This window comes from Folsomia candida, unplaced genomic scaffold (assembly GCF_002217175.1).
Source record: "Folsomia candida strain VU population unplaced genomic scaffold, ASM221717v1 Fcan01_Sc001, whole genome shotgun sequence".
NCBI lineage: Eukaryota > Metazoa > Arthropoda > Collembola > Entomobryomorpha > Isotomidae > Folsomia > Folsomia candida.
In genome coordinates, this window is record NW_019091193.1 from 6,157,260 (window position 1) to 6,182,970 (window position 25,711).

At 37.1% G+C, this 25,711-nt stretch overlaps 6 protein-coding genes and 1 non-coding gene across 10 annotated transcripts; 3 read left to right on the forward strand and 4 right to left on the reverse strand.

The window, feature by feature from the left end:
- The first annotated feature begins 266 nt into the window (after positions 1-266).
- On the forward strand, positions 267-2,078 carry LOC110860922 (SEC14-like protein 4). Its single transcript, XM_022110073.2, has 8 exons — positions 267-490; positions 570-645; positions 740-783; positions 927-980; positions 1,123-1,186; positions 1,274-1,408; positions 1,477-1,629; positions 1,705-2,078. The coding sequence occupies exons 1-8, from the start codon at positions 305-307 to the stop codon at positions 1,893-1,895; spliced, it is 903 nt and encodes a 300-aa protein (XP_021965765.1). The 5' UTR covers positions 267-304; the 3' UTR covers positions 1,896-2,078.
- A 389-nt stretch (positions 2,079-2,467) lies between these two features.
- LOC110842218 lies at positions 2,468-4,851 on the forward strand. 3 transcript variants are annotated; one of them, XR_004833234.1, is made up of 7 exons: positions 2,478-2,877; positions 2,960-3,035; positions 3,114-3,339; positions 3,405-3,612; positions 3,693-3,773; positions 3,852-4,229; positions 4,298-4,851. It is a non-coding gene; the product is annotated as an uncharacterized LOC110842218 (transcript). The 3 variants fall into 3 exon arrangements; XR_004833233.1 differs by lacking the exon at positions 4,298-4,851 and having other exon boundaries at positions 2,479-2,891; positions 3,852-4,185; XR_004833235.1 differs by lacking the exon at positions 4,298-4,851 and having other exon boundaries at positions 2,468-2,877; positions 2,960-3,339; positions 3,852-4,185.
- Positions 4,852-6,437: 1,586 nt separating this feature from the next.
- LOC110863677 (bacillopeptidase F) lies at positions 6,438-8,061 on the forward strand. Its single transcript, XM_022113039.2, has 3 exons — positions 6,438-7,596; positions 7,663-7,834; positions 7,931-8,061. The coding sequence occupies exons 1-3, from the start codon at positions 6,499-6,501 to the stop codon at positions 7,969-7,971; spliced, it is 1,311 nt and encodes a 436-aa protein (XP_021968731.1). The 5' UTR covers positions 6,438-6,498; the 3' UTR covers positions 7,972-8,061.
- A 1,818-nt stretch (positions 8,062-9,879) lies between these two features.
- Positions 9,880-12,066, reverse strand: LOC118433423 (SEC14-like protein 4). Its single transcript, XM_035845348.1, has 7 exons — positions 11,560-12,066; positions 11,418-11,493; positions 11,306-11,349; positions 11,116-11,233; positions 10,838-11,041; positions 10,527-10,607; positions 9,880-10,465 (listed from the first exon to the last, which is right to left on the reverse strand). Exons 1-7 carry the CDS (start codon positions 11,686-11,688, stop codon positions 10,275-10,277), a joined length of 843 nt encoding a protein of 280 aa, XP_035701241.1. The 5' UTR covers positions 11,689-12,066; the 3' UTR covers positions 9,880-10,274.
- Positions 12,067-13,000: 934 nt separating this feature from the next.
- Positions 13,001-14,939, reverse strand: LOC110863441 (SEC14-like protein 4). The gene is made up of 8 exons (XM_022112751.2): positions 14,781-14,939; positions 14,339-14,713; positions 14,191-14,266; positions 14,050-14,093; positions 13,863-13,980; positions 13,583-13,789; positions 13,405-13,485; positions 13,001-13,320 (listed from the first exon to the last, which is right to left on the reverse strand). The coding sequence occupies exons 2-8, from the start codon at positions 14,480-14,482 to the stop codon at positions 13,118-13,120; spliced, it is 873 nt and encodes a 290-aa protein (XP_021968443.1). The 5' UTR covers positions 14,483-14,713; positions 14,781-14,939; the 3' UTR covers positions 13,001-13,117.
- A 1,977-nt stretch (positions 14,940-16,916) lies between these two features.
- LOC110863651 (SEC14-like protein 4) lies at positions 16,917-18,818 on the reverse strand. Its single transcript, XM_022113005.2, has 7 exons — positions 18,578-18,818; positions 18,436-18,511; positions 18,323-18,366; positions 17,907-18,024; positions 17,633-17,839; positions 17,483-17,563; positions 16,917-17,227 (listed from the first exon to the last, which is right to left on the reverse strand). The coding sequence occupies exons 1-7, from the start codon at positions 18,710-18,712 to the stop codon at positions 17,034-17,036; spliced, it is 855 nt and encodes a 284-aa protein (XP_021968697.1). The 5' UTR covers positions 18,713-18,818; the 3' UTR covers positions 16,917-17,033.
- A 3,455-nt stretch (positions 18,819-22,273) lies between these two features.
- On the reverse strand, positions 22,274-25,100 carry LOC110841674 (platelet-derived growth factor receptor beta). Of its 2 annotated transcripts, none has more exons than XM_035846794.1 (10): positions 24,653-25,100; positions 24,489-24,588; positions 24,333-24,418; positions 23,972-24,257; positions 23,453-23,737; positions 23,278-23,383; positions 23,102-23,201; positions 22,909-23,034; positions 22,633-22,844; positions 22,274-22,542 (listed from the first exon to the last, which is right to left on the reverse strand). In XM_035846794.1, exons 1-10 carry the CDS (start codon positions 24,743-24,745, stop codon positions 22,347-22,349), a joined length of 1,590 nt encoding a protein of 529 aa, XP_035702687.1. In that variant the 5' UTR covers positions 24,746-25,100; the 3' UTR covers positions 22,274-22,346. The 2 variants fall into 2 exon arrangements, with proteins under 2 accessions (XP_035702687.1, XP_021943057.1); XM_022087365.2 differs by having other exon boundaries at positions 22,633-22,847; positions 24,653-24,831.
- Positions 25,101-25,711: the final 611 nt, after the last annotated feature.

Here is a 25,711-nt window from a genome sequence, read left to right on the forward strand (position 1 = left end):
GTAAAATTTTAGAAGAGTTCGTCCTGGACAATGACGAAAACAAAGTATTTGCTACACGTACGCAACATATAGTTGTGTATCTTATATTTGTAGGAAAGTAATTACACCGCACTTCATGCCAATCACGACAAGGAAAATGCGGCGATTAAATAAAATAATAACAGTGAATAAAAAAATGAATTGCATGTCTACCTTTCAGCTCTACCTGAACCAGACATCCCAAAAAAACTAGCCCCTAATCCGCAGGGTGGATTAGTTATAGGGATAAGAATTCAATTGATTTTTACAGTAAAAACATAGATTAATGCAACTCATTGATCAGTCTATGTACATATGTAGGAGAAAAGGGTGCCATCACATAACGCCAAAAATTATGCACTTCACAATTTTCAGTTCTATTGTTATCCTCGTGTTAATCAACCTCGTGGGTGGAATTTCATTCGAACAAGATGTAAGTCTGAACCTGGAACAGAAGAAACTTTTGGACCAGGTAAGCTCTGATAAATAGTCGTATTGAAAATACGATTTTTATAAATATTATTCTCTGCTTTCTCTGGAAACATTTTCAGTTTAAAGCAAGAGTCATCGACCGTCTCCCTCATGATTACATGAAAAGAGAGATTTATCTCATTAAATGGTTACGATGTGAGTTTAAAGTCAGCAATAATCATTTATGCAGATTAGCTTGAAAGTATAATGTGCTTTACTAAATATGCAAATTTGACATATACATTTTCAGCCAACAATTATAATTTGGATCGGGCTGAAGATGCGTTGTATCGGGTAAGTTCAATGCTTTCTTAACGAGCGGAACGAAATGAGCGTATGTATGTATATAGTTATTGTGATGGATTTGTCCGTTTTGTTGTCCTACAACTTAGGATATGCATTATTTACATGCGTATACATTGTTTATTCCCATTAAGAATCTAAGATGGCGGAAAGAACAGAAGATGGACACGATCCACTCGGAGGACTGGGTTAGATTAAGGCTCCCTGGGCTTTGGAAAAAATTGAAGTCCACAACATTAGCCTCTAAATATAGTACGGAAAAAAATAAGGTTAATGTTGTGGACTTTGAGATTCTTCCAAAGCCCCAATCATAATGTAACGGAAGATTAGTCTGACATGTGGGACAATGATTACCGATATTACATCGACGGACGCGATAAGATGGGACGACCGTGTAAGACTTATAAAACAATTTAAATACATTTGTCTGCAAATTATTACGAGGAAACTTTTAATTTAAATTCTATCTTTCCACCATTAGTTCTATTCTTAGAGCTTAAACATTTCGACGCTAGAAAGTTAATCGTTCAAGGAAAAGGGGAGAGAATGCTTCGATACTTTTCCAAGGCCTGGGACGAAGGGTGTAACCTAATCCAGGAATTGGGAGCTAAATATGGTAAAGTATTATTTTCTTTTCGCTTTTGTGAGCCTTTTTCACATTTAGAAGCCTTGCCCCACCAATAGGTAACATGACGAGAGGAAACGTCGTCTTTGATCTGGACGGCTTCAACGCTGTGCAACATGTTTGCATCCAATGCATTCCATACATGATCAGAAATGTCGTTGATTTCGTACAACATTTTCCTGAATGTCTGGATAAGATGATTTACGTGAAATGTAAGAAACGTCATAATTTAAATCGTATGTATTTGTAAATAACTTTACACATAAATATTTTATGACTTTAATCAGCGCCTCAGATTATGGAGCAAGTTCTCACCCTCACGAAACCACTGTTGCCAGCGGAATATGGAAATAGCACTTTTGTTTACGGGACAAACAAGGAGGTTTGGATGGCTGGGTTGAGGGAAGATTTTGATCTTGACCAGCTCCCACCAGGGTTGGGAGGCACAAAACTTTACAAGGGAATGGAATACAGATAAATATTTTACGTTGGTCAGTTTTGAATCGAAATGTTGAACTACGACGTTGAATTGATTATTAGTTTCTATCACTGGTGACAGTACCTTGTAATTTTATTATTGCAGTGGCAAAATAAAATTTACATAAATATGTATGTGCAAATAAATTATGCCGGTCCGATTAATAGTTGGGATCTTCAAGCATATCGTACTTCGGTAGCTATAATTTACACCCATCAAATTTTACGACGCAATTACTTCTAGACACGAAAAAGTAATCTTCAACCTGACTCATGCATCTAAAAACTATAATCAATTCAGTATTTCCTACATAGGTATATTCATATGTACATACGCAAACGTATATATATTCATCTGCTGTACGAGCATACATGTGTACTTCTGTATGTATGTATGTATGTATTTCTATAAAATCGAGTTGGCTTTGATTTTTTCATCTTATTTCCCACGGCTCGATTGAAACAAATAGATAAGTTGTTCAATTGAAACTTATTGTCCTAGATTTGTACGTAATCTACATACCTGAATGAATCTACCTGAATCCTCAACATAATATATTGAAGATTCAGGTACATATTATAGATTTTTCTAACTTTCCGTGAAGCAGTAGTTAAATTTGATAGCAATCAACGCATGCAACTGCTTCAGATTTGTATGTATTTGTATATATGAATGTATGCATATGTATTGGAGGCAAAGATAATCCCCATGCATACCACAATTGTCAAGGCAGTGTGGGTCGTCTAGTTTTGTCTGGAATTATAAAAATTGAAATTAATTTACTCAAAAACCATTCTAAGCACCTAAATTTTCATGTAAATTTTCAAAATTTTACGTCTTATAATAGAGTACATAAAAATGAAATTAATTACTTCCTGCAAAATTCATCTTTTGATATTCCATCTCACATTCATTATAGTACGCAATAACTTTTCAGGAAGATGTTAGTTTAGGTTTAAAGCAGAAAAATATCCTGGATCAGGTAATTCAGAAACGGTAATTAAAAATAATATTTTATTGTCATAGATTTTATATTTTATGTATATGCATGCATTTAACTATAGTTTCGTAACCGGGTTATCGACGGGCTGCCACATGATTATATGAAGACGGAAATATATTTAATCAAGTGGCTAAGAGGTTGATATCAAGTTATTAAGTTTATACATATATGCAAATACGTACATACATATGTATATCCATTCTGATTATTTACAGTCACCAATTTTGAGAAAAATTTGGCCGAGGAGAGATTACTTCAGGCACGATCGATACAATAAGAGGAATTTTCAATACCGAATTTGTAAATAAATATATATTTTCTAGAATCTAGAGTGGAGAAAGGAACAAAATATGGACACAATCCACTCGGAAGACTGGAGTGACATGTGGGACAATGATTTCCGATATTATACTGAGGGCCGAGACAAAATGGGACGACCGTGTAAATTTGAATTATATTTATTACTATATATTTAAGAAGTAAACTATTATATCGTAATTATTTAGTCGTATATATGGATATGAAAAATTACGACACAAGGAAAGCAGTACTTCAAGGAAAAGGTGACAGATTGTGCCATATACCATGACAAAATAATGGACGACTTGTGCGGACTGGTGCAAAAGTTAGGAGAACAGTATGGAAATGTAACGCGTGGGCATCTTCTGGGGAATATGGAAGGATTCAATCCCCTGCAGCATGTGTGCATCCGATGTAATTTTTAATACCTAAATATCAATAGTCACCTAAGGAGCCAGGATATGTACGTAATTATAATGATACCAATTTAACAGGTATCCCACTTGTGATAAAAAATGTATTTGGTTATTTTGACCACTTTCCGGAATGTGTGGACAAAGCGATATCTGTAAATTGTAAGAAATATCCCGGAATTTATTGCAAAATTACTGGCTCTTCATTTTAATTTGGGTTTATGTATTTGTCGCATTAAGCCCCCGCTTCATTTGAGGTCGCGCTTGACATTGGAAGACCACTTCTTACGGAGGCAATGAGAAAAAGAATGTTCGTATATGGCACAAATAAAAAAGTGTGGATGGAAGCTTTAAAGAAGGGTTTTGATCTTGACCAGCTCCCACCAAGTCTGGGAGGCACAAAAATTTATAAAGGGATGGAAAAAGAATATGACGATTAGGTTGTAGTCTGAAAAGAAAATTAGCAACATTAGCAAAATATGTAAACGAAATTGAAATAATAGCTTAATTTTAAATGTATAGAAAGTACAAATTGAATTATAATAAAAGTATTATCGAAATGATCATAATTAAATTGTTATGGAGTGGTTATCTATCTGGATAAAGTTACACGTACAGGTAAACATATTAGTTAATTGGCACTTAAACCATTTTGGTGAATTTGTGGGTTTATCGCTAAATTTTAGGTCGAGGAAGCTGTGTTTTGACCTTGGCAAACTTTGCGGAAAAACATAACGAAATCCGAATCTGGATAGTTTAAATTTGCATAATATTATCTTAATTTAACGATAACTGATTTTACGTAAATTCATCTGTTAATCTTATTTGTAACACTTGAATAACTTTTAAGCAACATGTTTGCATACTTATAATAGATATGCATGTGTAACGTACAAATTCATTTGTATGTACATAGGTACATACATATGTAGTGTTGTCAAACTTTTTACATTAATCATAATTTGATAATATTTTTAACTCTGTTGCCTGTAAAAGAAAGAACGTGTATCAACTATAAACTAAACAGAAACGCATTAAACAATTCGCGTACATATATTCTTGCTTTCTTATTTTTCTACTGATGTATTTTTCTTAGCTGTAAATATTTTCATAATTAAGTAAATCTCATGCGACAAATTTCGAAACTAATTTAATTCAAACAATCCCATTACCTTAGTATTGAATGCATGTGCACTTATCTAAAACAAACCCATTTAAAAGATAAATTCCCAGTTTTTCAATAAAACTTTTTCTGAACGAGTTCCAGCAATAAGTTTAAAAACATATTTAATATGTGCTACACATACAAAATATATGCATTTCATGTCAAAGAATTGCACACGTACCGATATTCTGCTGGTGATCAATTATTCATTGTGAAACTATTCTTCAGTTAATAATCTGACAGTGAATGAGAACATGACCAAATTTATGTTTACTGATCGCTTAATCTGACGGAATTAGCTTTTTAATTTCAATCGAATTGTGGTCCAGTTGATCATTTACCTTGGAATTTCCATGATTGGACGGTATTCCCGATTTAATACATCATAAATCTGACCTTATGTAAATTGTATATCTTCATAATTGCAACTCGATAGCCATACAAGAAGATCATCCCGTATTATCGAATCAACTTATAATCGGAAAACCCGTGAATCAGCTAATGCGTAAATAAATATTGAGGGTATTCATTATTTCTTCGTATCCATCGTATCGTAAAATAGTTTACGAAGAAAAAACAAGGGGTCAGGTTTAGTAAAAATCGTAAGCGTAGTAACGTGATTTTCGATGACAAAATCTTACGACGCTTACAAAATCTCGTAAGCGTCGTAAGTTATTTTACGATACGAAGAAAACTAAGGAGGGGAGCTTGCGAGGTTGATAATAACAGATATTGGTGCCCTTTGGATATGTGGTAGGGACCCATGAGTGTACTAAAACCCTGAAGTAGTTTGACTCCATGGCCACATTTGCGCCCGCCACACCCACTCAAAAATGTCCAAAAAACGCTTTCACCCCAGTTTTCACTCACTCAAATCCACGCCAAAAATCCAATTTTACTCGGATTTTGAAATTTCTTTCACCATTATACTCCCAGATAGTTGCTTTCTTCAATCCAATATCAAACTCAATTTTTTCGAAATTTTTAGTATTTTTAAAATTTAAAATTCTGAATGAGCATTGTTGTAGTCATCAACAAAACAAATTATGTTTGCGAAATAATCATCAATAAAATTGAGTTTGATATTGGATTGAAGAAAGCAACTATCTGGGAGTGTAATGGTGAAAGAAATTTCAAAATCCGAGTAAAATTGGATTTTTGACGTGGATTTGAGTGAGTGAAAACTCGAGTGAAAGCGTTTTTTGGGCATTTTTGAGTGGGTGTGGCGGGCGCAAATGTGGCCATGGAGTCAAACTACTTCAGGGTTTTAGTACACTCATGGGTCCCTACCACATATCCAAAGGGCACCAAGATCTGTTATTATCAACCTCGCAAGCTCCCCTCCTAAGGATACGAAGAAATAATGAATACCCTCATTGAATCCTATGCATGTGAATGTGTACCTAATGCCAACTAATCTTTGGTATTCAATCATGTCTGGGGTTTAAAGTGTCCCCTTGATCAGACTTGATCAATGGAGAGTAGACCAAACGAATTGCAATAACTGATAACTCTGTAAAACTGGAATTTCCCTACTGACCAGGCAACGATAAACGGCTTATCTGCGCTTATCGAAGCACTGCATATTCTACTTTTACACAAATTAATCTTCACCTCACCTCATTGTATTGGTCCCTTTTGGTATAAAAGCTCTCCCAGGTTCCCATTTCTTCACACCGTTCCAGAACGACCAATCCAGTAATATCTCCAATTAGCTCCACCATGAAGTTGCTTCTCGTCCTCGCTGCCTCCCTGGCAGTCGCCGCCGCCGGCACTGTCGACCCAGCCCTCAGCCTGGCCATCCAACAAGGTTCCACCGAGGCGATCCTTGCACTTCCCGCAATCGTCGACCAAGTCCAGTCCAACCCATCGCTCTTGTCCCTCTCTGGTGACGCCAAGGTGTCCGCCCTCGTCGCCTCCCTGCAAGGACTCACCTCCGCTGCACAGGCCCCTTACGTCCAGGTTGCTTCTTCCCTCGGCCTCGAGACCCAGACTTACTGGGGATCCAACATCATCCACGTCAAGGGTTTGACCTCCCAGACTCTCGCCTCCTTGGCTGCCACCCCCGGAGATTTCACCCTCCGCAAGGAAGTCACCGTCCGAATGACCCCATCCGTCATCGTCGAGTCAAAGAACATTAGCCAAGCCGCGCAATGGGGTGTTGAGAAGATCAGGGCACCAGAGGCCTGGGCTCGTACTCAAGGTGAGGGCATCGTCGTTTGCATCATCGATACCGGAGTTAATCTTGGCCACGTTGCTCTCGCTGACGCGTACGGTGGTGCCTGGAGCGACCCGTACTACAACACTGCTGGACCAACTGACCAACAAGGACACGGATCTCACTGCACTGGAACCATTCTTGGACGTGCCAACGGTGTTGGTGTCGCCCCAGCTGCCCAATGGGTCGCCTGCCGTGGACTTAACCACCAAGGATCCGGAACTGAGGCTAACCTCATCAATTGCGCCCAATGGGTCTTGACCGCCAACCCCAGACCAAACATCGTCTCCAACTCGTGGGGCGGTGGTGGTAACGATCCATGGTACAACCAGGTTGTCTCTGCCTGGCGAACGGCTGATATCATTCCAGTTTTCGCCATCGGAAACTCAGGATCCTCCTGCAGGTCCGTCATCTCCCCTGGAGATCAGCCCAACCTCATCTCCGTCGGAGCCACCACTGACACCGACGCCATGGCGACCTTCTCCTCCCGAGGACCCAACGCAGCAGGAGCACTCAAACCAGAAGTCTCCGCACCAGGGAACAACATCGTATCTTGCGGAACTGGAGCCAACAACTACGTCACCATGTCCGGAACTTCAATGGTAAGTTGCATTAAATACTTTAGTTTCAGAGGAATCGACTAATGTTTAATAATTTTGTCATCACAGGCCACCCCCCACACCGCTGGAGCCATCGCTCTTCTCATGTCCGCCAACCCAAGCTTTGGATACGACGAGATCCTCGATGCCCTCTCCACCTCCGCAGCCCACCCAACCGTCTCCAGTGCTGACAGGAATTGCGGACTTCCCGGACCTGGAGATTTCCCCAACCAAGCTTTCGGTAAGATTTGCTACAATTGACTTACAACTTCCAGCGAGCCTGGATAATGTCCTCTGAAGACTTAAGTATTTATTTAAAATATTTTGTGAATTTCAGGTCACGGACGTATCGATATTGCTGCTGCTCTTGGTCTTTAAATTGAGTGATCACAACTTGTTTTAAACAAACCAAATTATTTTCAAATTGGAATATCCCCATAAATAAAATTTAGTTTCAAAAATAATCAACCTGACTGACTTGAAACATTTACATATTTATTCATATGCACAAATGTTCATACATACAAATAATTAAGCATTATTTTTAATAATATAGCAGTCATTTAAATAATGGAATTTACTGTGTTTCATTTCAAACGATGCCTAAAATATACCGTACTAGCGAATAAGCCCGTCTCCCGCCGGGCCAGCGAGAATTATTAGCTGCAAATGTCTGCTGGCAACGAAGTAAAAGTAAATGTTCCTCAGCGAAAGTGATAGTAAAGATACTTTCCAATGACGCGTAAATTCAAAATAAGCTAAATGAAATGTCTCTTCAAATTAGTGAATTAAACAAAATTAAATGTCTCATGGTAGTTATCTTGGGCTCTGCCACAGGTTGTCTTGGCTACTTCAAGCTACGAAGTGCCCTGGAAGTGAATTAGAAGTCAGCCACGGGTATACATAACTGGTACCACTTCACTTTAACTTTACTTTAAAGTGACCAACCCGTTACCAAGTTCCACTTCACTTTACTTTACTTTAAACTAAAGTGGCTAATCATCCATAAATGTGACTGACTTCCACTTTACTTTAACTATACTTTAAACTAAAGTGACTAATCCTGCATACCCGTGACTGACTTATACTTCACTTTAACTTTACTTTATTTTAAAGTAAAGTGGTAAATCCTGCATACCCTGATCTGACTTCCACTTCACTTTACTTTACTTTACTTTACTTTACTTTACTTTACTTTAAAGTAAAGTGGTCACGACAACCAATATATCAACTGTTAGATAAGCACCCATGATTACCATCCTAGATAACCACCATCGGATAACCCCCCAGATAACCACCATCGGATAAGCCCCCCAGATAACCACCATCGGACAACCCCCCAGATAACCACCATCAGATAACCCCCCAGATAACCACCATCGGATAACCCCCCAGATAACCACCATCGGATAACCTCCCAGCTAACCAGCATCGGATAACCCCCCAGATAACCACCATCGGATAAGCCCCCCAGATAACCACCATCGGACAACCCCCCAGATAACCACCATCAGATAACCCCCCAGATAACCACCATCGGATAACCCCCCAGATAACCACCATCGGATAACCTCCCAGCTAACCAGCATCGGATAACCCCCCAGATAACCACCATCAGATAACCCCCCCCCAGATAACCACCATCGGATAACCCCCCAGATAACCATCAGACAACTATTCCCTGATAAACATCAGACAACCACTCCCAGATAACCATCAGACAACCACTCCCAGATAAACATCAGACAACCACTCCCAGATAACCACTGTCAGACAACCACTCCCAGATAACCATCAGACAACCATTCCCAGATAACCATCAGACAACCACTCCCAGATAACAACCGTCAGACAACCACTCCCAGATAACCACCATCAGACAACCACTCCCAGATAACCATCAGACAGCCACTCCCAGATAACCACCGTCAGACAACCCCCAAAATCTGACTTAATTTTTAAATTTTGAATTTATTTTGAATTTTCGCGCCATTCGAAAATCAACTTTCTCTACTTTCACTTCCGTTGCGGAACATTTACTTTCAGTTCCGTTGCCAACAGACATTTCCAGCTTATAATGTAGATTCATTTGACAAACTTAACCCAGAGCCCATAAACTGATGTTTACATACCTAAAATTATGACAAAGTGCATAATCTTCATGCATACGTTTCCGTGATGTAAATTGAATGCGTGATTAACAAAGTAACTTTGACGGAGGCAATAAATTTATTACAGAAAATTTAGCCGGATTGGAATTGCAATAAGTGGTCCGTTATTCCACGATGAAGATGAATATCAGTTTTATTGTTTGTCTACACCTTATAGTTTTACATACATAAACTCATAATTACGTAAATTTTGTATTCAAGAGGAAAACACTGCACTCACTAAGATTTTAATTATTAGTGTGGGAAATAAACAAAATTTATACAAAACTTACAATTAGTTAGCACATTTCCTTACAACGTCTTGTAAGTATTTGTTCATGCATTTATAGATGCAAGATCTTGTTTCTTTGCAGGATATAATTAATGACATACATAATTAAAATAGGATTTTAATAATATACATAAATATGTATAGTGTATAGACATTTGTCTATCAAAATAAAATTATTTCGTAAAAAAAACTTGAAAAATGTGACATTTTCTGGTTACGAATCAATTCACAAAGAAAGTTTACTCGTCATTCATCCTTTCAAAGATTTTCGACCCACCCAAACTTGGAGGGAGTTCAGTAAGGTCAAAATCCTGTCGCAACGCTTTCATCCACACTTGCTTTGACTTTCCGTAAATGAATATATGCTTTTTAAACTGTTCAGGAATATAAGGTTTTCCCATGTCCATCAATCCATGCAATGACGGAGGTGCTAAATATGCATACAAATTGCTTGTTCATCTTAATTTGTAAAAGTTGTGATTCAGACATACCTTTCACAAATATCGCCTTATCCACGCATTCTGGAAAGTGATTGTCGTAACCGACGATATTTTTCAGTATGTAGGGTATGCCTAAGGAAAATAGGTAGTGATACATGCAGTGGAGTTATTTGTGCGTGTCACCTCATTTGCATACTTATTTTGACGCATTAGCGAGTTTATATTTGAGCATGAAAAGCCCGTATCGCAGAAAACTGGGATAGTGAGATTTATGCAAATCAGGTGATACGCACAAATAATTCTACTGAACTATTCTATGCGTATGTTTGGATGCATAAATGAATAAAAATGTATGAACATACATCGGAGACAGGCATGTTGCAAAGGATTAAATCCATTCATATCATAGAGAATAGTCCCCCGTGTTGTGTTATACTTTTCGCCAGATTCTCTGACCAAGTTGCAAAATTCATCCATAACTTTGTCCACGTAGCGACTTAATCTGCTACCTTTTCCTTGCAAGACCATCTTCCTGGCGTCTGCGTGTCCTATCGGCACAAACATGTCTAAATGGAATTAACTATTAGGCAAATACATATGTATTTATGTATCTATTCATTATAATTAATTACAATCTTACACGGTCGTCCTAATTTGTCTCGACCATCGGTAAAGTAATGAAAATCTGCATCCCACATATCACTCCAGTCTTGTGTGTGTATTTTATCCATATTTTGCTCAACTCGCCACCTTAAATTCTAATGAAGTTATTTACATATGTCAGACAAAAAACTGTACCAAAATTAAAATATTTTTTTAAAATAAGAAACCTTGGATAATCTTTCCCTGGCGGAATTAATCTGGAAATTACTGGCTGAAAGAGAATGATGAACTTTGTGAAATAAGTATCTAAAAGTGGCATGAAAAGATAATTTAACTAACTTCTCAGCCATTTTATGAGATACATTTCTGTCTCCATGTAAGCGTGAGGTAATTTTCCAACAAGATCATTCCGAAACTAAAATTTGAATGTCATTTTTTTGTATGAATATAAAAATTGTTGTGCTTCGCGAATTAAAAATACCTGGTCCAAAACTTTCTTTTGTTCCAGAGTTAACGTAACGTCATTCTCAAAAGTAGCTCCGACCACTTGACTAACTAGCGAAAAAGAGAAAAGTATCGTGATAACTTGACAAATAACTTTGGTATCCATTTCATTACAGTTTTAAACTAATACTGGACCTAGGATTAGTTGAGTGACGGCTAAATAAACATGCCATTATTTATTGTGACAGAGTAAATAATATGAAATCGATGGGAAGGCCCTAGCTGTATTCAAATACGCCATATTTTTAATCCAACTGTCCAGTCGACTAATTACGTATGTAATTTGAATCATTAATAAAGATCTTGAATATTTCTTCCTTATTCCTTATTTGCTAAACGCAAAAATAAAGGGAGCGACAAAGTCAGACCATGTCATAGTTGACTCGATTGCATCTCAGGATTCCAGTTTCGCTGTGAATATTAAAATTAAACAGTATCACAACAATATGATTTTAATATGATTTTTCTTCTGCAGTCTTGAATTTCAAATAAATTGGTCTACAGAGGCAAAAAGGGTAATGTAGCGAGATAACTATCTATAAGGAAAATAATTTTTGCCTTTATTCAGTAAAGCCTAGTACTCAGGACGAATGTTCACGCGGAATTTCATCGTGCTTAAATTCTGTTAAATTTTTCGCTGGAGAGAAATTCGTAAGCGGGCAGAAAATACCACTATTCCACGTATATTTCGCTCAATTTTCACTCGTAGGTACTCAGGTCATTTGAGCTGAAAAACAGGTTTCATTTTGCCCCATTTTAAATTAACCGCCTTGCCATTGAGTTGAAACTGAGATTTTGAGGTTGCTCCGCCCTCTTATTTTGAACTCAGAGGGCCGCGAGTCACTTTCCGCTCACATTTCACGTGAAAGAATTGCCTCGATTTAACGGAAACTTTGAGCTTACATTGAGCGTAAACTGCTCGCGCGGAAAATTCCGCACAAGTTTCACGCGAAGACCTGAGTACCACTCGGGCTTAAATTGAGCAGAATTTCTGCAAAAGTCGTTTTCCGCGCGTAAAGTCCATCGTGAGTACTAAGCTTAAATTGTGACTTCTCAACACTCACCACTGACAATGAGTGCGTGTACTGATACATATTTCTCACTGTTTAGTTGCCATACACATATTGTCGTTACAACGCCATTATTCAATTCATTTGTGTTTAATTCCCTGTATCACCGATATGAAAGAGGCCATGGGAGAGATGAAATTGGCAAAAGTAGATAACATATTTATAACAGAGTAACAACAGTCACAGATACATATTCTTAACTTGGAACAGCTTTCTGACATGGCAATCATGAGTTTTTCTGCTTTCATGAGCGTATTTTATTCGTGCGGATATTTGTAACAAATGAATGAATTGCAAAAATAAGGAAAAATATGCGAAGACGATAAGAAAAATTTCCGTGATAAAATTAACATTCCATAACATGCTAAATAAGTCCAATGTTTATTATTCATCCAACTAACAACTACATTTTACATATGTAAGTAAATATGTAACCGTCATTATTTTTGTTAGCTGAATTTTTGATTAAAAGTCCTGCACATCTTTTCCCAAACCTTTAAATACCCTCGTGCCACCAAGCGTTGTTGGAAGTTGATTTATTTCAAAATCCTTTCTCAGCCCTTCCGTCCACACTTTCTTATTTCTGCCATAAATGTGAATCATGTTCCTGTCTGCTTCTGGGAGAAATGGTCGGCCGAGATCAAGAACTTGTTCAACGGATTTGGGTGCTATGAAAAGAAAAACGATTATTAAGTACATACATTTAATTTTGTAAGAATAAGAGTCTAATTTGATATTGCATATTTACGTACATTTGACGAACACCAACTTATCGACACATTCTGGAAAGTGATCTGCGTATCCTACTGCAGGGCGAAGTAGAAAGGGTATGCCTGTAAAAAAATGTATGTAACTCACACGTCTCAGATCTGGTTTCCCATGTGTATTTTAATACATGGTAATTTTCAAATGCATAAAGTATGTACATACATCGAAGACATGCATGTTGCAATGGGTTAAATCCTTCAAGATTGGTGAGAATAATGCCACGAGTCATATTTCCGTAACGTTCTCCAGATTCTCTGACCAAGCCGCAAAATTGGTCCATCATTTTGTCAAAAAAACGAAGCATTCGCTGGGCTTTCCCTTGAAGTACTGCTTTCCTTGTGTCAGCATTTTTGACTTCGATTAACAAATCTATAAGTCCATAAATGTAACTGATTTATACTCGATCTACATTAATCTTCAATAAAAGTAATCATCTTATTACATGGTCGTCCTAACTTGTCCCGCCCTTCGGTAAAGTAATGCCAATCCTCGTTCCACATGTCTGACCAGTCTTCGTAATGAATCGAATCCATTCCTTGCTCTTTCCTCCATTCCAAATTCTGATAGGGATAATTTTAATAAATTGAAAGACAATAACCAAACTGAATAAAGTTATTGTGATCACCCACCCGAAATAATCTCTCCTCTGCCAAATCAATTTTGAATTTACTTGCTGAAATTTGACACAGTTAGTTAATGACATGTATGCAAATAAATGCATACAACTGAGGGGATTACGATATTAACGAAATCTGATATGATTAGCATACTTCTGAGCCATTTTATGAGGTAAATTTCTTTTTTCATATATTCTTCCGGTAGTTGATCTGCCACTCTTGACCTGAACTGAAGTCACATCGTAAACATATGAAATATTTGTACAAGTGTCAAGCATAAATCAAAATGAGAATTTTTTACCAAATCCAAAAGTTCCTTCTGTTCCAGAGTTAAATTTGTGTCTTGCTCAAACGTAGTACAATTAATATTTCCTAGTGTTAAAGATACTAGAAACAGTAAAACTAAACTGCAAAATTTCGACTCAAACTTAACAAGGTGAGACATTTTTAGTAACTTTGAAGATCAAATCAACCTTGGCTAGAGGATAAGATTAAAGTGAAGACTTGGAACGAATAATTCTTATATATGTAACTATTGTCCACAATGGAACAAAAAATGGCAAAAATTCGATGTCCGACTGCAAGATTATAAATCAAAACCGGTCGATGAGCATCATCAGATGAAAAACGGACTTGATTCGCCGTATTTTATTTACGTATTTATTTATACGCATACCTATAGATATATTATATTTACATATTATACTTTAACACGTGTATACGACATAAGTTGGTGTACTTACAATGAGGGTATTAACAATTGTCTTAGTATCGTAAAATAGTTTACGAAGAAGTAAGAAGGGGTCAAGCTTCATAAAAATCGTAGGCTCAGTGATGTGACTTTTAGTGACTAAATCTTACGACGCTTACAAAATCTTTGTAACCTTCGTAACTTTTCGATACAAAGAATACGACGGAATCATGAATAGCCATACAATAATCGCGTAATTAAATGTGTATGTACCTAAATATGTATATATGCATGTGCATAAACCATTCATTACAATAGTAGGGTAGTTTTTCTCTATATTTTACTGTATATTGATGGGAGTTGTGCAAGTGAGGATATGCATATTAGAATATAAGGTTATGGGAAAAAGCACTAATTGCATGTATGTATATAGTATCATCACTACAGTCAACAGTACAAAGTGGTACATCTACATAGGATTTACATATGCACATGCACATCACATACCTTTGCAAAATTCCTATATTTTGCAAACATAGGAATCAACTGGAAAATATCTCAATATAAATCTCACTATTCCAGTTTCTTGAATATTATGAGCACATCATTAACCTGATCGTCTTGACAACTTTGCAGTGATACAATTGATAAAAGATATAGTTTGACGCACATGTCAACCTACTCCTGCAACTTCAATGACAAGCACGATCGATTTTCACCTGGTTTTTTAATTGACATCATTTAATTTAATTTTTAATTGACAATCGCAACGGTCTTATGTACTGTCCAGTATTTAAAGTAGCCCACATCATTTTGGGTCGTCCATAAATTACGTAACGCGAGAGGGGGGAGGAGGGTTCTCAGGCTCCAATAAACCCTCCAAACGAATGTAAATAAGTAGCGTCAGACCGATTCAAGTTTCCTTTAACGTTTCCGTATATATGACCCCGTCCTAACGGTCATGAGGTCAAAAATATTAACGTCCTTGAAATTGCAGTAAAATTTCCTCTAAAATGACACCCCATATGACCATTGTGAATATTTTGACCTTCGACCTCGTACTCAAGGTCATGAGGTCCAAAATATTAACGTCTTCAAATTCGTGGTGGAATTTCCTTTAAAATGATACCCCATATGAAAATTATGAATCTTTTGACCTTTGACCTCGTCCTCATGGTCATAAGGTCAAAAATATTAACGTCTTTGAATTCGCGGTGGAATTTCCTTTAAAATGATACCCCATATGAAAATTAAGTGTTTTTTGACCCCATGACCTTGGCGACGAGGTCAAAGGTCAAAAATATTGGCGTCGTTGAATTCGTGGCGAAATTTCCTTTAAAATGATACCCCATATGAAAATTAACGTGAATTTAATTTTGGACCACACCCCCTGGCGCTGCGGGGGGTGGTCCGATGGACCCCATTTTCGAACTCGACCGAGAACTAAAAATTAGAAGCACAATGGCGAAAACCGCGTTTGATTATCTTGACTCGTTCTGGAGATATCCTGCTGACGGACGGACAGACGGACGGACAAAACGATCACAATAAGTAGCTGACGCTACTTAATAATGATATCGGCCTATGTTACACATGCTAAAAGGGTGAGTGGGGAGGTCTAGAAAATTAACAATTTTTGCGTTACGTATTTTTTTTTAATTTAGAAGGCAAGCTTCACTAAAAGCTCCACTCTCAAATTTCGAAGCCTTTTGGATATGTTATATGCAGCATCTCAGTAGTAACCAAGTACCCCAAATGATACCATGGCATGGCAACATTTGCGCCAGTAACACCCACGCAAATAGGCCACCAACATCAAAAAGCCCTTCGTTTTCACTCTTTTTAACCCCAAAACAACAATTTTAGTAGGACTTTGAAAATCCGTGCACCATTACGCTCCCAAGAGAAAGGCGAGACAAAGATACAACTTTCCATTTAGAACTATATTACGAGAAGAGGAATATTCTTGGTCAAGGTTCAAATACGACTTTTGGTTTTCTCAATGACGACGAGCCTCCACCAATAGAAACGATTCATAACCAGTTAGACGCATAGTGCAAAAAAGTGGTAAAGCCAAAAGCCAACGCCGGCAGGGATGGCAATTGACGTAGAATGTAGAGTAATCAATTCCATTTCAGACCTCTTGAACTAAATTTATAGCACAATATCTTGATATCACAAATCCATGTTTACGCAAATTTTCAGTTTCGTCAACTTTATTGTCGAAATATTTTCCCCTTTTCGTGTAATTTTAGTGAAATAAATAGCAATTTTAAATATGTGGAAAAATTATTTGTCATCTTGCTTAATAGTCATCCACTTCATTATTCTGACTTTTCGTGCCTCCCAGCGACGGTGGGAGTTGATCTTGATCAAAGTCTTGGCTCAAAGCTTGCATCCAAACCCGCTTATCCTTCCCGTAAATGAAAATACTATTCCGCATTTCCTCCGTGATGGCTGTTTTCGCTAGGTTGAGAAGTTGTTCCACCGTTCTTGGACCTATATACATATGCAGAATATCCATAAATAAATAGATAAAAAATCAATAATATTTATCCATATCATCGTTCAATATGCATTCGGGCATAAATTCAAAACTTGAGCATTGTATTTGGACACATCTTCAATTCTAGATGTTGGAGTTGTCCAAATAGAATCCACAGGATATGGAAATGTATACGAATGCATATACAACGAGGATAAATATAAATATGCATCTGGCATTGTCCTAAGAGAGAATTATAAATTTCTTACAGTTTACGAATATCATTTTGTCGATGCACTCGGGAAAATAATTGACGAAGCTGAATAGGTGTCTCAGCATGTAAGGAACGCCTTAATACATAGATAAGTGTGTACCAAAAGTGACATAAGTTTTTAGTGCTTAACAAAAGTTGAGCTCACATTGAAGGCATCCATGTTGTACCAAGTTAAATCCGTCAGCATTGATAAGCGCATTACCGCGAGTCATGTTTCCGTAGCGATCTCCCATCTCTCGCACAAGGCCGCACGTTTCGTCAAACCCTTTGTCCAGGTAGCGGACCAGCCTGTCGCCCTTTCCTTGGAGGACGATTCTCCTCGGATCCGCGTGCTTGATTTCTATTAAAATATCTACGCAACGAAATGAAAATGTAATAAGTTTCATATTGTCAAAGTTATTTAGCTAAGATTTACATACACGGTCGTCCCATCTTGTCCCGTCCTTCGAGATTGTAACGTATATCACTTTCCCACATGTCAGAAAAGTCTTCAGACTGAATTGTATCCATGCTTTGTTCTTTCCTCCATTGTAAATTCTGGGAGTAAAATTTAATGTTAAGTGTGACCCACATAAAACGTAATTCATGGAAAGCTATTATCTGTGCAAACTGTGCAAATTATGTAAAGCTACATACATATTAAATCTATAAGCATTTATTTCTAAATTAAGCTCAGGACAGAAAAATATATGCACATCATGAACATGTGACCTCTCCTTTGAGATTGCTTGTGTAACTTCATACAATTGCACGCTTTGCAAAATTTACCCTGATCATTTGGTACCAAATTCGACATAAATACCCTCACGGGTAAATTAATAAAGACTGGACGTACCCGATATAACCTCTCTTCTGCAATGTCTATGTTGAAGTTGCTGGCTGAAAATAACATCAATCAACTACACGTTGAAATATGTTCATACATATGGAAACTGATATAAATCTCACTTCTGAGCCATTTTATGAGGTAAATTTCCTTCTTCATGTAATCATGAGGCAATTTGTCCACGACCCTGTCCTTAAACTGTAGAACAAATATTAAGTTGAAAAAGTTACTTTGCATACATAGTTTCTCAAATTGAAGTCTTACTTTGTCCAAAAGTTTCTTCTGTTCCAGGGTCAAATTTATGTCTTGTTCAAACGTGATTCCTTCCACTAATATAATTAGTGCGAAAGAAACAAGTAAAAATGAAATTTTATTGTTTACTTTAGTGCAACAAAGCATGTTCACTCGCCCAGAAAAATGAAACTAGTTACTCTTATTGTGGATAATATGTGAATGCGCGTGGAAGTAATTAAATCATATCTTTTAAAGATGTTGTTACGTAGCATAAACAACTTAGGGTTCTGAATTTATAGTCTACATTATTTCGTTCACACATAAGCAAATATGGAAGCGGTAGATATGTAAATATGTAGGTTTAATTTTTGCGTTTTATTTCTTCTGTTCTAGAAGTATGTAGGTATGTTTAAAGTAGATATGCTCAAAATATTTTCAATTTAAAGCAAATAACGCATTCGATGTGATAGAAACCCTGCGTTGAATTAAACTGTATACATATACAGTACATAGAATGTAGGTACCTGTAATATTGTGTACATACATAGTTCCAGAATGATTGTGATCACACATTCCGGTTGAATAAGTTATTAGGTAGACTGACTTTCTCACCTTGTAATAAGGAAAAAATTAATGAGGCAGATTATGTACAAGATACTGAAGGTTGTCCTTTCCTATACATATGTTCATTATGTACGCAACAATGTGCAACACGACGAGAAGGGCAAATTCCAATATTCCAAGTTTTTTTAAAAATCAGTATAAACTGGAACGAGATGAGGCTAGGAAATGTATTGCGCCATCGTCAGATTTTGATATGAAGACGACTTTCTGCTTTCATTGTACATAAATAATAATATATTTTAAATAATTCAGTATAATTTCTTGCGACAGGAAATTAATCCAATATTTATTATCTGAATATTTGAGCGACATTGGCAACCCCACTGCATTTTTACCATGGTCGTAAATAGCAGTAGCACATGAGTATAGCCATTCCCATCCGAATTATAGAAATGAGAGAAAGATAATTTGTACATAAGTACATGCTTAGAAGTGTGTATGGCATAACCTTCTGGACAACACACATGAATAAAACAGAGAATTTGTGCAATGTTAGCTTTACAGCAAATTCATACATAGATTGCATTTTTGTGTGATCATCGACATTTTCAAATTTTGTAAGATTTGTAAATCTGCCTTAAAATTATATTTTAAAAAACAACTATGAATTTCCCATAATAGGTGCATATGTAGAAATTCCGATTTGAGTTGGTGTTGCAATCATTTGTATTTGCATATACAAACTTTGTACCTTGAGGTAGTCACAAATCATTCTAATTTACTGGGAATGTCCAATATTTCGCGATTGCATGTACATATGTGTACATATGTACATATATCGATGAACTCACAGACTTGCACCTTGCACTTGCATTTATGTACCTATAAATAATGTAATACAAAAATTCCCACTTTCTTGAATGCTACATGTAAACCGCAGGTACGATATCATTCTCCGGCTTAGTAACAGGTAGACCTCATTTCCCCTCCTTCTTTCGTTACGAAATTTATAAAATTTACACAACCAACCATTTTTTAATTGATTTTAGTATTTTTGTGCATATAGTCTACAATGAGGAAACATTATTTTGAAAAATTCTAAACTATGGGCTTCATAAAATAATAAATGCCACACAAATTTCAAAGATTAAAGTTGTGAGTAAGAAAAAGGTTTTGTGAAGACTTTGCATGACTCGATAGTGATTCTAACATCAAATAAGAACAATTTACTTACATGTGCCTATTTGTGAAAAAGGAAATGATACAAGACTGGCATTATGCAGAAATATTTATTTGCAATCAATCAGAATTTTTTCATTCACACATGAACGTATGTATGTACACAACATGTACTAAATCATTACCAAATTTATGTCTAATCAGACCTCAAACGACAACAAAGCATCAATCGTATAGTCTCCAACGGCCTGAAGATATTCAAACGGTACGTCCTTGGTCAAATTATAGCACCGATATTCTTGGAATCCTCCATAAAGTGGAAATATGTTCAATGCCTTTGCCCTCTTCTGTAAGTACCTTCCTTTCTCGCCACCCCCCTCGCGCCCCACCCGCACCTTGCTCACACTGTTCCTCCACTTCTCCCGAAACCTCTCTGACGCCTCGTTCGGTTCTGCAGCCATGGGCAGAGCAACTACTGTGATCCCGATCTGAGCGATGATGAAAAAGAGGGAAATCAGATAGATCTGGAGCGACTGAACACGCCACATTTTGAGCACGATGACGCTAAACGTGACAAACATGACGATGCTGATTCCACACCCGAGGAGGAGAATGAAACTGCACGACTTATTGGTCACAAAGGTGATAAGGTAGAATTGTTGGTAGTACGGGATGTATTGATCCGCATCAAGTTTTCCTTCCGGTGTGAGAGATTCGTACAATTTGTCGAGAAGGAGGAGCGAATTTTTGCACATGACGATGCCAAAGGCAACCCCGTAGATTAGAATGATGCAAACTCGTGCGATCTCAAGTGCGACGGCGGTTAGGAGGGTGAATCTGACGGCGAAGAGGATAAGTCGCATTCCTGCTATGGATAAGAACCATTTCGGTAGGAGAACTGAGATGACCGTGTAGTACGGATCTTGTCGCAGCAGAGTGGTCGTCAAGGCAACGATTGGTGGTATTATGGGCACCAGGGCGTACTCTAGAAAGAATAAGGTACCGACGAGGTCGAATTTTTTGGGGCGTTGTGGTACCCCTATCGATAGTTCGTGCATTTATTTCAGTGCGGAAGTTAAATATCATAGAATTTTATGCGTTGAATGAATATCTTACTTTTCTTAAGTTGTTGCTCAAGGTCCATCGAAGTATTGAAGATGCTAACGATGTCGGCACCCCAGATGAAGATTCCCCCGAGGAAGGCGACCCCTCCGAAGTAAACCAAGCTCAAGACGAGACGGGTGGTCACGAAGTGGGACGATTTTATGGTCTCCATGTAGACGGGATGAGTTTTTGAGGCGAATTGAAAGAATGCGAGATCAAATATGTACGAAGTAAGGCCGAATATTACGAAATGAAAGATTTGTTGAACAGCCCAAAATAGTTGAGTTCGTCCAACTTGGTAACGAAGGCGTTGTGCAGAAATATCCCATACTACGGGAGGAAGGGATATAAAGTTGGACACTGTTTGACCAACGTCTAAAGCCTTGAACATTAGTGGGGTTGTCATTTTGATGCGCAATTTTGCTTGGGCGAAGTAATAATATGTATTTTAAACTCTTTAATTTTATGCAGAATGAGGTATATGTACATATGTAAATATCTATATGTTTCAAGCGATGCATAAGAACTAAATTGAAAAACGATGGATTCATGAATATGTGTACGTAGTATGTATGAAAGGAAATATTAGTTGATTAAATTTCCTTTGCTTCTCTAGAGTTGGTAAACAACCTTAAAAACAAAATGATAATCGCATAATCTAATACGGTTGTATTGAGGAATATTTTCTGCAAGTCCACCAATTCCTGACAAATGCACATATTTACCATATTCCTTCATATATGTTTAAAGCATAAATTAGGCCTTTACGTTAACCAGTTTATGCAATGGTAATTGTTTTCATTGGTATTATTTTAATGCGAACTTATATTTTGTCTTAATGAAAATAAATGCATTCGTTACACCTGAGAGATATTGATATGATAATGCATATAAAAATAAATAAATATTATAATAATGACGGGGAATATTTGAGGACAAATTAAGTATTAATTTAAATATAGTTGAGATCCCCAACGGCAACATAGGACAGTGAAGGTTGTACTTGGAAAGATGGGTTGTGAATTTCTGGCGTAGTGTGAATTTTAACCGATGAATTGTCAAGTATTTCAGCAAAGAAGGACTTCAGCTTTGAAAAGGATGGTCTTGCGGTTGGATCCACTGCCCAGCATTTGCATAGTTCTTGATATCTACGTACGTGCAAATTTAAAATGGAAAATTTGCAATTCATACCCTTAAAATTTAAGGCTTAAATCAATGTGACAAAAAAATGTACATACATTTCATTGGTGGCATAAAGGGGTTTATCTGGCCTAATTTGTCCAGTTTTGAGTCCTTGCACAAAATTACTTGAAAAAGATAATCCTGGATAAGGCGTAGCTCCGAGAGAGAAATATTCCCAAACCGTTATTCCATAGGACCATGAATCTGAGTGAGTCGTAAATTTTAAATCGTCCAGACACTCCCAGGCCATCCATCGCCATGGGATTGGCTGCTAAAATAAGGATAATTCAAGGTCAACCACTAACTACCGGAAGTTAGGAGAAACTGCTTACTTCGTTGCTGTGTCTTGCATAAGTCGCGTATCGGTATAATTGTTTAGATAAGCCAAAATCAGCGACTTTTGCAGTTCTGCTGAACGTTAGGAGCACATTTCTAGCAGCAAGATCGCCATGAATTACCTGCACATTAATTACTAAATGATTGCTTCAAAATTCAGAATTTAAATAGTTTGGCAAATTAGGTTACATGATTATTGGCAATGTATTCCAAGCCATTTGCAGTTTCCTTCGCCCATCTGACCAGGTCGCGGAAATTTATGGGTTCATCTTCTCTCGAGATGTATTCCCTGCATGATTTTTATACGGATTAGTTGCTCAATATTATTAATTATTATATTTAACACGTGTGACGTCTGTGTGTACCGATCCAAGTTATACGATTCGATCCCCATTGCAGCGGATCGATGGTCCTCCAAGTAAGATTGGATGCTTCCAAGTGCACAATATTCGACAATTACGTACAATTTTCCTAAAAATGAATGCATGAAGATTATGAAAAAACTCAATACATATTTATAATAATTTTTGGACTTATTACTCTGTTTAACCTCAGACGTACAAGCACCCACCAAATTTACAATGTTCTCATGATTTCCGATACAATTTAGTATTTGCAGTTCTCTCACGAGAGACTTTAGGCAGACGACGTCCGCAGTTGGGATCACGGTTTTGACTGCCACGATTTGAGTACCAGCAGTATTTTGGATTGGTTTTATCAAGGTGGCTTTATAAACTACGCCAAATTGACCGCTTCCAAGTGGCCGGACTGTGTCGAGGAGGAGTTGGGAGAGTGGAATCTCAAAAGTTGTTTTGTAGCGGTCGCCTGTATGAGATAATAAACCAAGTTATATTAACTTCGAGGCATTTACGTACATAACTTGATAAACTCAGTAAATTTCCAAAAAGTTTACAGAGCTTAAAAACGACCAAGGAAAATCAGGTTAAAAATCTACGCAATCCAATTTTGCATACAAATGCAGGTGTCACGTTATAAAAATTTAGGGAGACACCAACATCCACGTGACCTGGCTCAATGCTTAATTTTCGAATTGAGTACCTCTATGACTTTGATCGACTTGTCCAGTTTTGAAAAAGTCATCCAAATCCTCATCCGATAAGACGCACAGAGCTTTGTCAGTCACCCCGTTCCTTTTAATTTCATTACTGAAGGAAATTGTAGTCCAGAAAAAGTATAATTTGTAAACACCCATGGCGCAGTACATGGCGAAGGACAAGTTTTGTTTCCAGGATCTCAAAATCGTATTCGTAACAAAACAGCAGAGCCAAATTAGATACAACGTGGCCGAAAGGATAAGCCATCGATGGAGACCGGCTCTATTTCTCTGGTAGAATTAAATAGACACTAATTTATTATTCTAAAATAATACATAACTATTCATCCGTCCAGAAAGGCTTACGTTTGAAACAATTATGAATAGTAAAAATGCAAACGCGATAGAGATTGCTTTGTACAAGTGACAATAAATCCAAGTGGTCATGTTAACTAGAAACACACCAATATTTAATCACAAACATTCAGATTACTAAGAGAATAACTATGTTCCAGGACGTACTGCAAAATCTGGTAAAGTTATATTCCTTCACTTTCAATATTTCTACGTATTCGTCACCATAATCGGGAATGGCGACAGCGAGCATTACAAAATTTACGCCCTAAAATAATGTGATCAATTTTATATTCGTTTTTTCATTTATGGACAATATTTCAATTTCTTACCACTTCAACAACGGCCAATGCTTTTACAGCACCTTGAAGGAAAAGCCCCATGCATGGTTGCAAAATGAAGCTGGCAAGTTTAAGGCGTCCCATGATGATTACATTGTGTCTGTTATCGACATGGATGTAAAAATTGGACTAAAATCGGTAAAGGTGAATATCACGGTTTCATTTGCATTTTTGTTATTGATCTTGTGTCTCGCTTTCCTGTTGCGTAGTTCAATGAACGTCAATGTGATAAGGGTACGTACATATTTGCAAAATCATTGTCACAACCACTACTGTATCCCACTTTTATTTTCGACATGTAACAAATCTGTTCTGGAAGTTTCCCTGGAAGCTCTCTGCAAATAATTTGATCCTGTTTACTTCATCTTGTGTTATCGTGTCTCGAAGGGAAACGAGCGCATATTTGGTGGGCGAGTAATCAGTAATCCGTCGGTGCACTACCAATTAAATACTTTGTGGAAATAAGCCTGATTTGCCACTTATTCTGCTTAGCTTGAAATTTGTGATTGAGTTGCCGACTTGTTTGCTACTACTTCAATTGTAAAGGTTTTGTTTCAATTATTTATCACAAGGCAAAAAAGATAAATGAATATACAGTTTCTTATGAATATTGTACTATAATGCGCAAAGTTAAACATCGTTTTATGCAGAATAACTTATTCAGTCATTAAGATCCAGGAATTTTTTTGTTATTCGTAACGATATCTATATGTAAATATGTATGTATTTGCCTATATATACATATTTATAAACATCCGACACAATCATGCAGATTTGTTGAACTAATTGTTTGCACACGTGTAAGATATGAAGTGAAAAGATAAGCGCATACAATTTTCCACTCGTTCTATGTCAGTGTTGATAAATAAAGTGAAATGGGGAAAAAAATGCTGGTTCGATACTATTTTATCATGAAACCACTTTCCTCCTTAATTAATTCGCATGCACTTTATCCGGCTAATCCACTTAATCTTCAACGATTATTGAATTTGGTTTTTGTAAGGTAAAAAAGCTGAGTAACGTTACACGCATATATGTAGAGCTTGAGAT